Raw genomic sequence first — 16,419 nt, forward strand, 5'->3', positions numbered from 1 at the left:
TACACCTTTTTCATCTACCTGTACCTTTCTTTATCTACTCTCCTCCTGACTGCCCTGGTCTTCGTTATATTTGACATGGGAGTGGCAAGTTAAAGTCACCATTGAGCTACAGCCCTGAGAGACACAGGCACTTGCCTCACTTAGTCATGCGAGGTAAGCTCGCTCGTTCAGAGAGGCTCCGAGGCAGCCTTCAGACACCGTGAACCTGTGGGTACTCACAGGACCTAGGATATTTCCAATTCCTGACATTTACTTCACCTTTCTTTTCCCTTCCTTCCCGTGTGACCTGCTCGTGATACAGTGGCTACAGCTATGGGAGTACTGAAATGTTGGCCCTGCCGTCTTTCTCCTCTGCCCACTCGCTATTTGTGAGGTCCTCCCGGGCAGATGGATTGGGAGCGAAGGGGCAAATCAGGAACAGCAGGATTGGATAGAACACACTGGCCGAGGGGAACTGATTCAGCAGATGTAAAACCTGGCCTTAGACTTTTAACATTGTGAAGCTTGGTGCTCAAACAAAGCGTTGATAACGTTATTTCATTCTATTTGACACACAGGCCAAAAAAGCTGACTCTGAAAGGTTATAAGCAGTATTGGTGCACCTTTAAAGATACATCTATTTCTTGCTACAAGAGCAAAGAAGAATCCAGTGGCACGCCCGCTCATCAGATGAACCTCAGAGGTAAGCCTTGGGATGACCGCTGCTGGCGGTAGAATATCTATCAGCTAATATTCAGTACCCTACAGTTCGCTGGGAGGAAAAGTTTTTCAGCAGTTTCTGCACTCCTTACATACTTTCACATTTTATATATATAACTTCGTTCTCGTCTTAGACTATTTCTGTTGCTCCTTCTTCAGCTCTCACCTGATTGGAGCGCTGGTTCAGGTGGAAGGAGCATTTCTCTCCAGGTTCGCTGGCTGCTTCCACAGCTGGAGGACACCTGCTTGCCTCATGCTGTGACTTCTCTGTAGGGCCTCCGGCTAGTCTTGTAGATTCTTGATGAGCTGCTCTCATTGTGATGTTGTTCACCAAAGGCACCTGGCTCACTTCCAGTTCAGATACCACTTCCTCTAGGAAGCTGTACCCCTGGGAACCACTCAGATAAACCCGTCGTAAGTTGAAAATGCATTTATACACCTAATCTACTGAACGTCATAGCTTAGCCTAGCCCACCTTAAAAATGCTCAGAACACAGTACATCCCCCCCCAAAACAAACAAACCAACCAACCAACCACTGGCAACATAGTATACTGCAGCCAATCGGTGGTTCACCCTGGTGATCATATGACTGGGAGCTGCAGCGCTGCCCAGCATCGAGACAGAGTACCATTCTGATCATTCTGCATGTCACTAGCCCGGGGAAAATCAAAATTCCAAATTTGAAGTACAGTTTCTACTGCGTGCACATTGCTTTCACACTATCGTAAAGTCAAAAAATCATTTTAGGTGGAGCCATTGTAAGTCGGGGACCGTCTACACCCGTGGCACCGGCATGCTTGGTAAAGGAGGCAGTAGATGGGCGCCTCACTGCTCCATACTCTTTACAACAGAGGCTAGAAAACTAACCTACATTTTCCAGACTCATTTCTAGATTCTAAACAGATGCATTCGCATGAGCCTTGAGTTCCCAGCCGAGTCAAGGATTGGAGAGGCAGAGCTGAGGAAGGAGTGGGGAGCGGCAGGCGCTGGACCAAGGCTGCTCGGCTCCGGGATTGCCGTGCAGCTGCACTCCCCCGGGAGGCCAGTTCTGTAGTGTTCGGGGAGTGGGTTATTCCTATCAGCCCAGCCCAGGCTCTTCGGGTTGCATTTTACATGTACATTTATTATACGTAAGGCAACTTGGACCGAAGCACCAAAGAAAAAGGTCCCCTAATTCATTTCACAGAAATGATTCCCCAAATAATGTCACTTATCACTTAAAATACAGATGTGTTTTTCCTGATCTTTTTTTAGTACGTTGAACGTTAGGGTATTTTTAGTATGTTTTAACAAAATTTCCAAATCTCTACTTTATCTGTATTTGCCCAGTAGTTACCTGAACTGTTTTATAGTTATATGCATTGTAAAATAAATAAATAAATTAGAAAACCTCTGTCTTGGGAAGAAGACTGCTATGCCCGAGTGTTGGAATTCTGTAATTTTCCTAAAACTTTTCATTAGTCTCCCTGCCTTTCCCTCTCAGTCACGTGAATTTAACTTTGGGTCTCAACCAGTGTTTGTTACTCAGAATCCATGTTAGCTTTCTTCTTGCTCACCTCCTGAACTACCCAGGCTCAGCTCAGATTATCCACTCCTGAATCAGAGAGGAGCTCTGTCTTCTGGCCTCTGTCCTTTCTGTCCCTGTTATATCCTCAGTCTTCTCCCGGAATGACTGAAACGTCAAGTCCTGGTGTGGAGAACAACTCCCACCTCTCCCACGTCCTCCCATAGGAGCACTTTGCCGGCACCTCACACTGAGGAAGAGAACCCTAGAGAATCTAATGGCCAAGGCTCTGCCCTGCCACCAAACACACCTGGTGGTTTTGGAAAAAATAATCTGTGTGGACCTCAGTATCTCCCTCTGAGAAGAAATGAATCTGTTGGACTAGATGGTCTAAGGCCCCTGAGAGATATAAAATGCAAAGTTCTAAAAAATTCAGTGTAGCCCGGCTGGTGTGGCTCAGTGGTGGTTGAGCATCGACCTATGAACCAGGAGGTCATGGTTCAATTCCCAGTCAGGGGACATGCCCGGGTTGTGGGCTCGAACCCCAGTGTGGGGCGTGCAGGAGGCAGCCGATCAATGATTCTTTCTCATCATTGATGTTTCTATCTCCTCTCCCTTCCTTTCTGAAATCAATAAAAATGTATTTAAAAAATAAATAAATTCAGTTTAGCAAATATGAATTGAACCCCTGTGCCACAAACTACTGGGTACTATTGAGACATGAGCAAGAACAAATAGTAGTTCCAGCCCTCAAAATGTCTAGAGCATGTTGGGAAGATAAACAATTACAATTGAGGCAATAACTAGTACTTTAAAAATTAAGTAACAGGTCAAAGTGGGTAAGGGTATTGTTTCGGTTAGTCTTCAGGAATGGTGGGGAGAATTAGGAAAGACTTCACAGGGGAAATGCCGTTGGACTTAGGATCCAAAAGAGAAAACTCGGATCTGGGGGAGGAAAGAGGGGGCTGGAAAAAGAGCCTTCCAGGCAGAGACTGGGGTAAAACGTGCCTGGAGAAAAGCTGGGATGCAGAATGTAATCAGGAGATGGATACTTCCTAACAGCTGTTGAAGCTGGTTCTGCTAGCATGAGAGGAAACGCAGGAGAAGTTGGCAAGAATTAGTGGATAAAAATGTTAAGGAGGTTGTTTCTTAAACTGGCAGCAATGAAGTGCCACTGAAAAATTAACCTGAAGTGACAGCATCCATCATAGTTATATTGGCTGCAGTTTAGAGGAATAATTTCAGATAGTGCTAGTGATCCAAGTTAAGGCTATCAGTACGGATGGAGAAAGGGTACAAATTCAGGAGATACTGAGGAAGTTCAATCCATAGACGAGGTGATTGACTTGGGAGGGGCCAGGGGGAAAGGACTTGTTTCTAGCTTGTGCAGTTAGGTGGATAGGGTGTTACTGAGATTGGGAAGAGACACGAGCTAAGTTTGGGGAGAAAGATGAGTTTAATTTTGGGATATGTTAAATCTGAGGTACTTTGCCCTGGCTGGTGTGGCTCAGTCAGTAGGAGCATTGTCCCATACACCGAAAGGTTGCAGGTTCGATTCTCAGTCAGGGCGCACACTTAGGTTGCAGGTTTGATCCCCAGGTCTTGTCCAGGTGTGTGTAGGAAGCAGCTGATCGATGTTTCTCACATGGATGTTTCTCCCTCTCTCTCCCTTTCCCTCTCTAAAAATCAATGAAAATGTCCTTGGATGAGGATGAAAAATAATAATAAATAAATAAATTTGAGGTATTTGTGGGATATCTTTCTGGAGATAACCTGTAGGCCATTGGATCATGGGAGAGATCCATGCTGCAGATACTGCTATGGTAGCAGTTAGCATGAGTGGTAAATGTAGCCATTGGAATGACTGTCTAAAATATAAGAAGGCTGAGAACAGAACCTGCGGAAGACTCATTTTTAAGGGACAGTGCATATTAGAGGAAGAAAAGCTTGTAAAGGAAACAAAAAAAAGTGTTAAGATTATAGAAATAATATACAGTAGAAGCTAAGGTAAAAGTTGATTCAAAAAAGACACAGTAACTCAGCATCAAATGCTACAGAAAAGATAAAGATTGTTAGCTTCCATAGGATTTAGTCACATGGAGTGGTGGCCTTGATTAAGAACAGATTCAGCAGTTTTGAGTGTGAGAGTCAAAGTTACAGTTATTGAGAAGTAAGTAGGAAACAAAGACACCTTTTTTAAAAATTGATTTTAGATAGGGGAAGCGGGGGTGGGGGGGTGGAGGAGAGAGAAAGAAACATCGATCTGTTGTCTCCTGCATAGGGATCGAACCCACAGTCTTGGTATGTGCCCTGACCGAGAGACGTGGACTCAGTACAGTTGGAATTCCCTCTAGCGAGCTTTGACATGTACATTGTCTGACTTACCCTTACAGCATCCCTGTGAGGTAAAGGCAGGAAATTTGGGCTTAGAAATGTTAAGTAAATTGGTCATAATTATTAAATGGTAGAGAAAGCTCCTCTCCACTATATTACACTGGTCACTACTGGTTTATGCCGACCAATACCCCATTATCTAGCTGGGTATATGTTCAGTAAACCTGTGTTTTCTCCTGGAAAGCTACCAGCTAATGCTTAAAAGAGTTGAATCACAGAGCTCTGAAGAGGCTCCGTATAGGACTCTAGCTCAAACTGGCTAACCCCCTCACACACTTTTAAGGCATAATAAAAGTCTTTTTTTTTTTTCCTAACCCAAACACAATTAAGTTAGAAAATAATTAAAGAACGATAGTTTAAAATTCCTATACATTTAGAAACAGAAATCCCAAATAACTAAAGATTCAAAGAACTGAATGATACTAAAACAGCACATACCAAAACTCGTTGGAGTACAAGTTGTGGTTTTTGGTCATGTCTTTTCAGTAGGACCCTTTCCTTCTCTTCGGGTTTTGTGGATTGTGAGGCCACAACCTCTGAGCCATTGCCTCTCTGGATTAGATCTCTCTGATTCTGCTCCATCCAAACAAAATCCCTGGGCATAAAGAATTCAATCCCTGCCCTGGCTGGTTTGGCTCAGTGGATAGAGCGTCAGCCTGCAGACTGAAGGTCCCAGGTTCGATTCCGGTCAGGGGCATGCACATCCCCTGTAGAAGGTGTGCAGGAGACAGCTGATCGATGTTTCTCTCTCATCGATGTTTCTAACTCTCTATTCTTCTCCCTTCCTCTCTGTAAAAAAATCAATAAAATATATATTTTAAAAAAAAGAATTCATTCCCTGATTTATAGATTCCACAACAGCAAAATTCTACATGATAAGATGATGCCATTAAGATGAAGGATCCGTGTATTGGCTTGGGATTTCTTAAAAGTAAATTTAACTATTTTAATAATTATAATTTATTTTTTTTTTTTACAGGATGTGAGGTCACCCCAGATGTAAACATTTCAGGCCAAAAATTTAACATCAAACTCCTGATCCCAGTTGCAGAGGGCATGAATGAAATTTGGCTTCGTTGTGACAATGTGAGTTTTCCAGTTCCTTAGTGAATTATCCAGTCGTCCTTATGTTTTATGCTCCAAGGACCCATCCTGACATCCAGCTCACACCTGGGTATTCCTTTTCAACAGGAAAAGCAGTATGCCCACTGGATGGCAGCCTGCAGATTGGCCTCCAAGGGCAAGACCATGGCAGACAGTTCCTACAACCTGGAAGTTCAGAATATTCTGTCCTTCCTGAAGATGCAGCATTTAAACCCAGATCCTCAGTTAATACCAGAGCAGATCACAACGGATATAAACCCTGAGTGCTTGGTGTCCCCTCGCTATCTAAAAAAGTACAAGAACAAGCAGGTACTTGATTCGTTTTATTCCAGCTACCGCTTTCTGCTGGTTGGTTTTACACTTTTGTGCACGTACTTTACATTTAGTTTCTCCTCTTACACAAAACTTTTTAGTCTTAATTGGAAGTGTAAATGTCACCAGGTGGTTAGAATATAAAATTGGAAATAAATAGCTTTCAGTCAGTTTAAACTGATAATTTAAAATTTATCATTTTTTAATTATTAAAAAAAATATGGAACACTTCACGAATTTGCATGTCATCCTTGCGCAGGGGCCATGCTAACCTTCTCTGTATCGTTCCAATTTTAGTATATGTGCTGCTGAAGCCAGCACTGTTACCTTTATCATCTGAATATGACAGCTAATGAGGTAGAATAGTTGGGAGTATGTTTATTCTAAACAACTTGAGGAAACCACTCTGTTAACAGGAATTAAATGTGGCCTTAATGCTTTGTGTTCCTTAATTCATGCAGTTGATTCATTTCCCACCAAAAGCTATATTGACTCTTTTTGCTGTTGACGTTGACTTTTCCAGCTTTGGGAGTAAATTTTACAAGGTAGAGATAGTCTACATTTAAACATCACCTTTTCTTAACATTAACAGTCAAAACCTAACCAAGGTTTGCATAAAATGGCAATATTTGGCAAATTTTCCTTGAAATGTACTGCTTTTGTTCACTTTGTTTAGAATTCCTTTCCTGGAAATTCATACTATAAAAGGATTGCTATTTAGGAAAATGGTTCTTCGGAAACAACATAAAAAGGTTTCTTGCAGGGGAATTTCACTTGGGGTAACCCCAGTGTTTTCTACACCAAACATCCTGCCATAAAAGGAAAAGCTGCAGTTTGGAGGATGGGGTGGGGAGTGAAGATCTTTAAAATAAATATTTTTATCTAGTATCATTTTGATCTTTTAAGAAATAATTTGGAAACATCACTGAAAAGGCCCAGAACAATTAGTAGTTCTCAACTTTAAATATAATGCTTATCATATGAGTCTAATGCCACTTAAGTAGAAATTTAAAATGTTCGGGAGTTTTAATCACCAAGTATTTCTTTAGGTTTCTGAGGTTGTGTAAGCGACATGGAAATTGTTTATCACACAGTCCTACGATGTGGGAGTAGTAAGGAATGGAGGAAATGCTGCCCTGGGGAGCTTTGTGGAATGTAGATTGTAAATTAAAAGGCAAAGTGAATCAAATACTAATTTACTTGTTTTTATTCTTAGTAATTTCATTTTAAGATTTGAAAAGAAACTTGTTTCAGAAAGTAGATTCATTTACCTTCAAAGGCAATTAGTAAATTCAAATCTTAGCAATCGTATTTTCACTATCAAGTATCAGTGGGTAAGGATCTTAAAGTATAGTTATCAAAACAGCCAAATTTGGGTTTAGGTATTGTTTTCTTAGAAATTTTTTAAATGGTAGGTTTTCACTTTGAAAAGTTCTCAACACTTCATGTTTGACTGTCCTTAACTGGCAGGATGGCAGGATGTGTGTAGTCGTAGTTAAGGATTCTTCTAGCCTGTCTCCCACATTGGCATCTTATCAAATGCACATTCTTCTTAAATATGTTTTTATTGATTTTTAGAGAGAGAAGAAGGGATAGGCAGAGAGAGAGAATCAGCTATGAGAGAGAAACATCAATTGGCTGCCTCCTACACACTCCCCACTGAAGATCAAGCCTGCAACCCAGGCACGTGCCCTGACTGGGAATCAAACCAGTGACCTCTTGGTTTATGGGTCTACACTCAACCACTGAGCCACACCAGCTGGGCACACATTCTCTTTTAATCCTCCTTTCCCTAACCAGACTTACATGTTGCTCTCAGAAGGTAGAGACCATGTATTGCCCTATCACTTATCGGGGTCATTGGACAAAGTGCTCAGTAATTATTTAACCTGTATAATCCAGTGGCCTTTAGGAGTTAGTTAGGAAGGTGTGTAGGCCTGGGTTCATTCATCCCTACCAGGGCATAAGTGCATTGTTTTCTTTTGGGTCCATCATTATAGCCTTTGTTATATATGTTTTTTTAATATATTTTTTATTGACTTCAGAAAGGGAGGGAGAGATAGAAACATTGATGATGAGAGAATCATTGACTGGCTGGCTGCCTCCTGCACGCCCTCCACTGGGGATTGAGCCTGCACGTGGGGCATGTGCCTTGACCGGGAATCCAATTGTGACTTCCTGGTTCATAGGTCGATGCTCAACCACTGAGCCATGCTGGTTGGGCTAGCCTTTGTTATATTTAAATCTATTTGAATTCTTCAAAGCTACATATTAATTAAACTTGCTATGGATATTTTCACATGAATATGACTCCCAAACTATTAACATGGTTTTATCCATGTTAATCCAGACTGCAATGGACTAATATGTTTATAGCGACCATTCCTAGTGTAGTGTATGGCATCTCTTTATTTTCCCTTCCAGGAAAAAGGATGCAAAAAACAGATGGTAATTGAGGTGTTCGTTTTTCTTGTGTAAATAGTGTGGGTCCTACCTATGTTATGCCTTCAACTTATGTCTGAAGAGCGGTGCATGGATCATGTTATCTGACTCAATCTGAGACAATATTGAAGGCTTTTAAATATTAATTTTGATTTTGCTACTAAAATAATTAGTTTTATCCTAACCAGTAAGAACTGGTACATGATGGGGAAAAGGTATTTGCTCTTTTAATTTTCTCCCTCAACTTTCTCTACCCTTAATTTTAGTAATACTTAACAACCTAGCATAACGTGGAGTGTCTCTCAGTATTCTAAATGGAAATAACCGCTGCTTCCTCGCTCTCATTCTCATGCTCGCATTTACTTTGCTTGGCTTCCACCTACAGTAACTTCTGCATGGTTTTTGGCTGGAATTTTGGTTTGCAGGTTACCGCAACTTTTCCTTTGCTTCATTGCCGTTTTTTCTGACTGCCTTTTTTTCTTTCTGCTTCCTTTTTCTTTTCCTCGCATTGCCATCTACAGCCAGGCTATATAAGAGACTTGGTAAGTTCTCCATATTTACCAAAAAAATGAATGAAAATATTAAAGCCCTAGCTACAATCTCCCCTCATGTATTAACTTCCTTCCATTCCTATGGGAGTAGCCTTCCCGAGTATAATTTAAATTAAAATTGAACTTTTCTAATGATTCCTTTAGAAAAACTTTAAAATTATGATGGCAATAAATATTTCTTCTATAAACTTGTCTTCTAGGTACTCATTCTGATCATATATCTTGATGCTAAATTTAAAACTTCCCGTGTATGTGAGGATTACAACATGCCCTTTTATAATAGTTATCAGACATGTGTGTACTTGGAATGTGTCGAGTGGCAGTTTTGTATTCCTAATAGTACTTTTTGTTTCATGATATATGGAAACTGAAATTAAGAAGAAAGACATCAAGGTTTATTTGGAAAAGTCATTTTACTAAAATTCCCAAATGTAGGTTTTTAATTTCAACTCTTGCAACATAGGATTTTGGGGTGGGACACATAGTTCAGTTTTTTTAATCTTTGTCTTGAATCTGCCAGGAAACAATACTGTCTACTGTTAAGGTGATGTTGATGTTCAATCATGTTTAGATAACAGCGAGAATTTTGGAGGCCCATCAGAATGTAGCTCAGATGAGTCTAATTGAAGCCAAGATGAGATTTATTCAAGCGTGGCAGTCCTTGCCGGAGTTCGGCATCACACACTTTATGGCAAGGTCAGTGGTTCTCTGAGCACCTACGGGTAAACCTCAATCTGTGCCTTTTTACTTAATCTACTTCACATAATTAAATGAAACCTTTTAAAGCCACCAACTGAGACCCATTAACCTATTTTACAGTAAAATTTAAAGATGTTGGAATATGTTTTCTAGACTTACAATTTTTACATTAAACATTCAAAATGATTGCATTTCTGTTTTTAATTGTATAAGATTGGCACTATTTTTTAGAGCTAACGTGCACATCTGGAAGAAACACAGGCCAACATGTCCCCTCACCCCTAATATGTTTTTAATGCTGTAGGTTCCAAGGGGGCAAAAAAGAAGACCTTATTGGAATTACATACAACAGGCTGATCAGGATGGATGCCAGCACAGGAGACGCAATTAAAACCTGGCGTTTCAGTAACATGAAACAGTGGAATGTAAACTGGGAAATCAAAATGGTAAGCTGCAACGGTATTACTGGAAGACTGCTAAAAAAAATTAGTAAATGTAAGGATAAAAAGCCCCATAAGTTCTGAGGATTATATGTACCTTTACCTCTTCAAGTATAAAACACGGTTAGGTATTCATTCCCCACTTAAACTTGCCTATTTCATAGTTAGCCCATTTATTAAAATTCTAAGAACATAATGATCTACTTGGAATATTGGCTTATCTTGTTTAAGGTTGTCTTTCTATGGATAAATCCCTTTCACTCACAATAGCAGCTACTCTTTAATGAATGCCTAGTTTGTGCCAGGCATATGAGATGTTTTACATTTGTACCCTATTTCTGAAGCTCTGCACAGCTTTGTGAGGTAGATGGATTATCCCTACTTTCCAGATGAGGGCATAAAACGTAGAGGGCCTAAGGGCTGTCATTGTCCATGATCACACACTTAGTAACAGAATCAGGATTCAAACAGATGTTGAGGGCGCTAAAACCTGGCACTTCTACCATATATCATGCTGTCCCTAGCCTTAGAATACATGCATTGCTATCATTTAAAATAAACAGAATCTTTCACTAATTAATCATTTGTTTTTTAAGATCTCTGGGTTTATTGCATCAATTCCTATTACTTCATTAGAATCTCATATTTCTGAAATATTTAAACATGATACCTAAAGGTTAAATATCTAAAGCAAATATTAAATTAAACACAGGAAGTAGATTTTCTCCCAGGCCTTGGAGAGAGACAGTCTCATTAATTGAATCACCAGAGACCATTGGGAACTTAATGACCTAAACCCCTTGCCTTCCTTTTCAGAACATGCGTGGGGGAGAGGCTCATAACCTTTACTTATGCTTTTGGACTTAAAGGCATTATTAGTTTAGGATTAAAAAAGAGTATTTGAGGATCAAGTATTTTATAATAGAGCAGACCTTCTCTGGGACCCACTCATCGGGAGTTTTACTGGGATTTAACAGTTCTCTGTCTTTGTTCCAGGTCACTGTAGAGTTTGCAGATGAAGTCCGATTGTCCTTCATTTGTACTGAAGTAGATTGCAAAGTGGTTCATGAATTCATCGGTGGCTACATATTTCTCTCCACACGGGCAAAAGACCAAAATGAGAGTTTAGATGAAGAGATGTTCTACAAACTTACCAGCGGTTGGGTGTGAATTGAAGTACTGTGTAATGAAACTCCATGGCCATAACAATATTTAACTTTAAAAGCTGTTGTTTGTTATATGCTGCTTAATAAAGTAAGCTTGAAATTTTATCATTTTATCATGAAAACTTATTTGCCTTACCAGACCAGTTAATATGTGCACTAACAAGCACGACTATAACCTGCTATCATGATACAGTATATGAACTTGAATATGGCACACATTCCTTAGGGCCAAGAATTGAAAACCAAAGTAGTGGGCAAGTCAGGAACGAAATATCACTGATGTAAGCTAGCCAAACTAAGAAACTCAAGCCATCTACTTTACAGCTATCCAGGGCTTAAACTATATGAAGTCTATTTATCATGTTTAATGCATGTGTTTTAATGTATGTTTAATTTGACCTAGTGTTCTTAAAATCATACTTCTGGTAGCCATTTGAAACCCCCCCCCCTCAATAAATCAGGCCTACAAAAGATGCCTGATATTTAATAGTGTCATTGTTTAACCTTGAAGGAAATGCTATTAGTCTGTTACACTTGGTTTATTTGTTTTTGTCCTTGAATGAGCATGTATGTATATTGTCTTGTGTTTTTATTTTTACACCATATTGTATTACAACACTTAGTATTCACCAGCATATTCACTGTCTGCCTAAAATATGCAACTTTGCATTACAATATGAAGTAAAGGTCTATGAAGTATGCATTTTGTGTAACTAATGTACAAACACAAATTTTATAAAATTGTACAGTTTTTTTTTTTTAAATTACTCACAACTAGCAAATGGCGTAGATATGTAGCATCTTTACATTAATTAAATGCTTTAAAAATATAATTAATATGCAGTTTTAATATCTGCTAAATTAAGAATGACTTCAATATAGTCATGATTTGCCACAATGTCCTTAACTCTGATGCCTGGACTGGCCATGTTCTGGTCTGTTGCGCTGTTACAGTCTGCATTGGTGCTAGTCAAAAAAATTCCTAGCTCACATGGCCCAAAAGGGTGCCAGGGAGGGGTAGATTACCAGTATTGTCCAATAACCCATGGTTTAAAGACTGTATAAATGCATTTTATTTTAAATAAAAGTAAAATCTTTTATTTAATGTTTCTTTATGTATTTCTTGTTTTCACGGTTTACATAGTGTTTATTTTGCAGAAATGAACTTCTGCCTTTTGGAAATGCCTACATCTTATGTTACGAGAAACAGTTTGCTAGTATTCCAAAGTGTTACTAGACAGGATAGATTCTTCTTGAACACGTTAAGCGCCACGCCTGTTTTGTCTTCCTTTCCGTTTCAGTCACCGGTGACTGACATGGTGCTTAACGTGTTAAAGTGAGAATTTCTCATTTTTCCTACTATTTGAAAAAACGAGCTGTATAATATTTAAATGTTAGAAATGTAGTTGTAAACAAAAATATGACATGAACAGAATTACTGACTTGAGCAGAATTTGTTTTAAATAGCAAAATGACTCTTGGTTTAAAAAGACACCCCATTTATTCATTTCCTCCCTGTTACTGCTATCACTTCATCGTTCAGACTCAAAACTTTACTCCTGGACTTTCTCCTTTATCTGTTGCACTTAATCAGGCCAGGTCTTACTGATTCCCCCCTCAGACAAACTTGTGTCTTTCTCCTGTCATTCATCGCCAGCACCGAAATGCAGGTCTTTGTCCTGTGCCTGCCAGGATGCCGCAGACTCTTAGAGCAAAGCTCTGATCACATTCGCCATGGCTTCTCTTCGTACTCGTACTCGAAGGCCAGGTCATAACAGGCCTTGCCCCGGAATTGAACAGCTCCTTTCCATTAAAATAGGCCTAAGTAACATATACCCTTTCCTTATCTTAAGTACAGGTCACCGTGTAGAATCACTTGCTAAAGGCCCTAAACTGTACTTAGACTAGGACAGCCCAAGTCCTTTATAGTCCCAACTGCTTCCCTCAAGCGAGGACCGTCTCTGCGGATGTTTCGCCTCTGGTTTGCCCCACTGCCCTCACTGCGATTTTGCGGTGAATTCAGCCCCAGCACAGCACCGGCTGTATTTTAGCTCTGACTCCTGGTTGCCCAAAGCACAAATGCCAAGTCCTCAATCAGGTGCTCAGAGGTCTCCCGTGGTCTGTTTCCCAGCTCAAGTTTTCATCCTTATCTCCCAACATCCTGCAGTCCGATCAAACTGGGCAGATCACATTTCCCAGACACTCACCCATCTCCATGTCATTTCCCAAGCCTTCTTCTAGCTCAACCTTTGCAATCTCATCTTTCTAGCATTTTAGAAAGAACTCAAGTGTTCTTTCTTCCATTAATACTTCCAAATTTCGGGGGAGGGGGTGAGCTGAAGGGGGTCAATGGGAGGGAAAAGGGGACATACTTTCAACAATAAAGAATTATCCTATCTAATAATAGAGTAACATGTAAATTACCATCACTCCGCTACGCCCACGATTGGGCGGCGGGAGGCTGGGGGGCGGGACTCGGGGTGGCCTATTTGGCCATTGAGAGGCACGGATCCGCTGCCACTGAGGGGGGCTACCCTGCGCCTCTCAACGGCCAGATCCACGGCCGCTGAGGGGGGCTGCCGCGGACACCCAGCTGCGCCTCTCAACGGCAGGGTAGCCAGGTGTTCATGGCAGCCCCCCTCAGTGGCCGTTGAGAGGCACAGGGGGCGGGACTCCCGCCCCCTGCACCTCTCAACAGCAGGGTAGCCCCCCTCAGCGGCCACGGACCATCAAAAGTGGGGGAGCTGGGTGCCTGTCTGCTCCGGCACCAGGCCTTTCAGAAGCCTCCACTGAGCCGGAGGCTTCTGAAAGGCCTGGTGCACCAGCGGACAGGCACCCAGCTCCCCCGTGAAAAGCGAAAGCGTGTAGGGGACCCTACACGTGCATGATTCAATCATGCATTGGGCCTCTAGTTTAAAAAATAAAAAGATACTTCCAAGTTTCCTTGCAGCCAGAAATTTTCTCTTACCCCTATGAACTGCACTGAGTTTGGTCCTTTGTGGAACTTAAGAGCAATCATCCTTATTAGGATTGAGTCTGTCTTATTGTCCCTATTAAATTATTAGTTCCTTTGGAAATCAAGAAATTATTACAATTTAGTATTTTTATAGCTTTAGCAGTTTAATACAGAGGAAATGAACATGTTTTCTGCACAGTAACTGCATTATGAGTTTTTGCTAAGTGCTTTCACATACATTACTACTAAAGAGTCATAATAGCTCCTCATTTTATAGCTGAGGCTCAGAGGCCATGTGGCCTGTTTAAAGTCACAGCTATAGTTAGTGCCAAGGCAGAGTTGGAAGTGAACCCCAATTTCTATCTCCCTATCCAGTCCTGTTAAAGACAAGCCCTTCATTCCCCAAAAAATAAAAAATAGAACCACCATATGGCCAAACATTTCCACTGCTGGGTGTTCATTTGAATAAATCTAAAACACTAATGCAAAAAGATATATGCACCCTATTTCATTGCTTTATTATTTTTAAAAATATATTTTATTGATTTTTTACAGAGAGGAAGGGAGAGGGATAGAGAGAGAGAAACATCGATGAGAGAGAAACATTGATCAGCTGCCTCCTGCACGCTCCCCACTGGGGATGTGCCCGCAACCAAGGTACATGCTCTTGACCGGAATCGAACCCGGGACCCTTCAGTCCACAGGCCGACGCTCTATCCACCGAGCCAAACCGGCCAGGGCTGCATTATTATTATTATATTAATTTTTAGAGAGAGGAAAGGAGAGAGAGGAACATCAGTCAGTTGCCTCCCACAGGCACCCCAACTAGGGATCGAACCTGCAACCTGGATATGTGTCCTGACTGGGAAGCGAACCCACCACCATTTTGTGTATAGGACGACACTCCAACTTACTGAGCGACACTGGCCAGGGCCGTTGCACCGTTACAATAGCCAAGATATGGAAGTAACCTAGGTGTCCATCAATAGATGAATAAATATATACATACAATGAAATATCCTAATAAAGAGGTAATATGCTAATTGGCTGTCATGCCCTCACAAGGATGGCAACGCCCACAGCCAATAAGGATGGTATATGCTAATTGACTGCCATGCCCTCAAAGATGGTGGCGCCCACAGCCACAAAGATGGCAGCGCCCAGTCCCCTCAGCACCCCAGCCGCCCAGGGCCGGCCTGAGGGACAACCAAACGACTGAACAAGCAGGCTGTGTGGGGCGATCAGGCCAGCGGGGGGGGGGGGGGGACGTGAGAGGTGACCAGGCTGGCGGGGGAAGGGGGGTTGTTGGGGGTGACCAGGCTGGCAGGCAGTTGAGCGATTAGGAGCCAGCGGTCCAGGATTGTGAGAGGGATGTCCATCTGCTGGTCTAGACTGGCAGTCAGACATCCCCTGAGGGGTCCCACCCCCTGTGCACGAATTTCATGCCCCGGGCCTCTATACCAGGGGTCCTCAAACTATGGCCTGCGGGCCACATGCAGCCCGCCGAGGACATTTATCTGGCCCGCCCGGTGTTTTTGCCGCCGCTGCCTGTCCTGCTTAGCAGCTGACTTAGCAGTGTGCATAGGAATTAGTTCATAGTTTTTTTTTTTAAACTATAGTCCGGCCCTCCAACGGTCTGAGGGACAGTGAACTGGTCCCCTGTTTAAAAAGTTTGAGGACCCCTGCTCTATACTAATAAAAGAGTAATATGCTAATTAGACCAGGAGACCTTCCGGACAGCCTTCCAGACAAAGCCAGCCTGCAAACCGCCCCCAAACAGCCCTCAGCCCCTCGCCCAGGCCGGCCACACCCCCCCTGCAGGGAACCTCACCCTGATGGGTGTGTGGCCAGCCTGCAAACGGCCATCAGCCCCTTGCCCAGGCCCACCCCTTCCCCAGCTGGGACCCTCACCCCGATTGGGGTGTGGCCAGCCTGAAAATGGCCCTCAGCCCCTAACCCAGGCCGGCCACACCCCCCACAGGGAACCTCACCCCAATGGGAGCGTGGCCAGCCTGCAAACCACCTCAGCCCCTCGCCCAGGCCATCACTGCCCCCAGTGGGGACCCCCACCTGATCCAGGACCCCCTTCAGGGCAGACCAGCTGGCCTCCACCCGTGCACCAGGCCTCTATCTATACTAATAAAAGGGTA

At 42.2% G+C, this 16,419-nt stretch overlaps 1 protein-coding gene and 1 non-coding gene across 3 annotated transcripts in view; one reads left to right on the forward strand and one right to left on the reverse strand.

The window, feature by feature from the left end:
* FERMT2 (FERM domain containing kindlin 2) overlaps positions 1-12,413 on the forward strand; it is a 67,465-nt gene extending 55,052 nt beyond the window's left edge. For both annotated transcript variants that reach the window (XM_054716058.1, XM_054716059.1), the window contains 6 exons: positions 558-682; positions 5,579-5,685; positions 5,791-6,012; positions 9,580-9,704; positions 10,012-10,153; positions 11,144-12,413. In XM_054716058.1, coding sequence (XP_054572033.1) covers positions 558-682; positions 5,579-5,685; positions 5,791-6,012; positions 9,580-9,704; positions 10,012-10,153; positions 11,144-11,317 — 895 coding nt within the window. In that variant the 3' untranslated portion in view covers positions 11,318-12,413. The remainder of the gene's footprint in view (positions 1-557; positions 683-5,578; positions 5,686-5,790; positions 6,013-9,579; positions 9,705-10,011; positions 10,154-11,143) is intronic.
* LOC114230692 (U6 spliceosomal RNA) lies at positions 6,230-6,336 on the reverse strand. The gene has a single exon (XR_003616658.2). It is a non-coding gene; the product is annotated as a U6 spliceosomal RNA (small nuclear RNA).
* Positions 12,414-16,419: the final 4,006 nt, after the last annotated feature.

The sequence above is a fragment of the Eptesicus fuscus genome, chromosome 5 (genome assembly GCF_027574615.1).
Source record: "Eptesicus fuscus isolate TK198812 chromosome 5, DD_ASM_mEF_20220401, whole genome shotgun sequence".
NCBI classification, from domain to species: domain Eukaryota; kingdom Metazoa; phylum Chordata; class Mammalia; order Chiroptera; family Vespertilionidae; genus Eptesicus; species Eptesicus fuscus.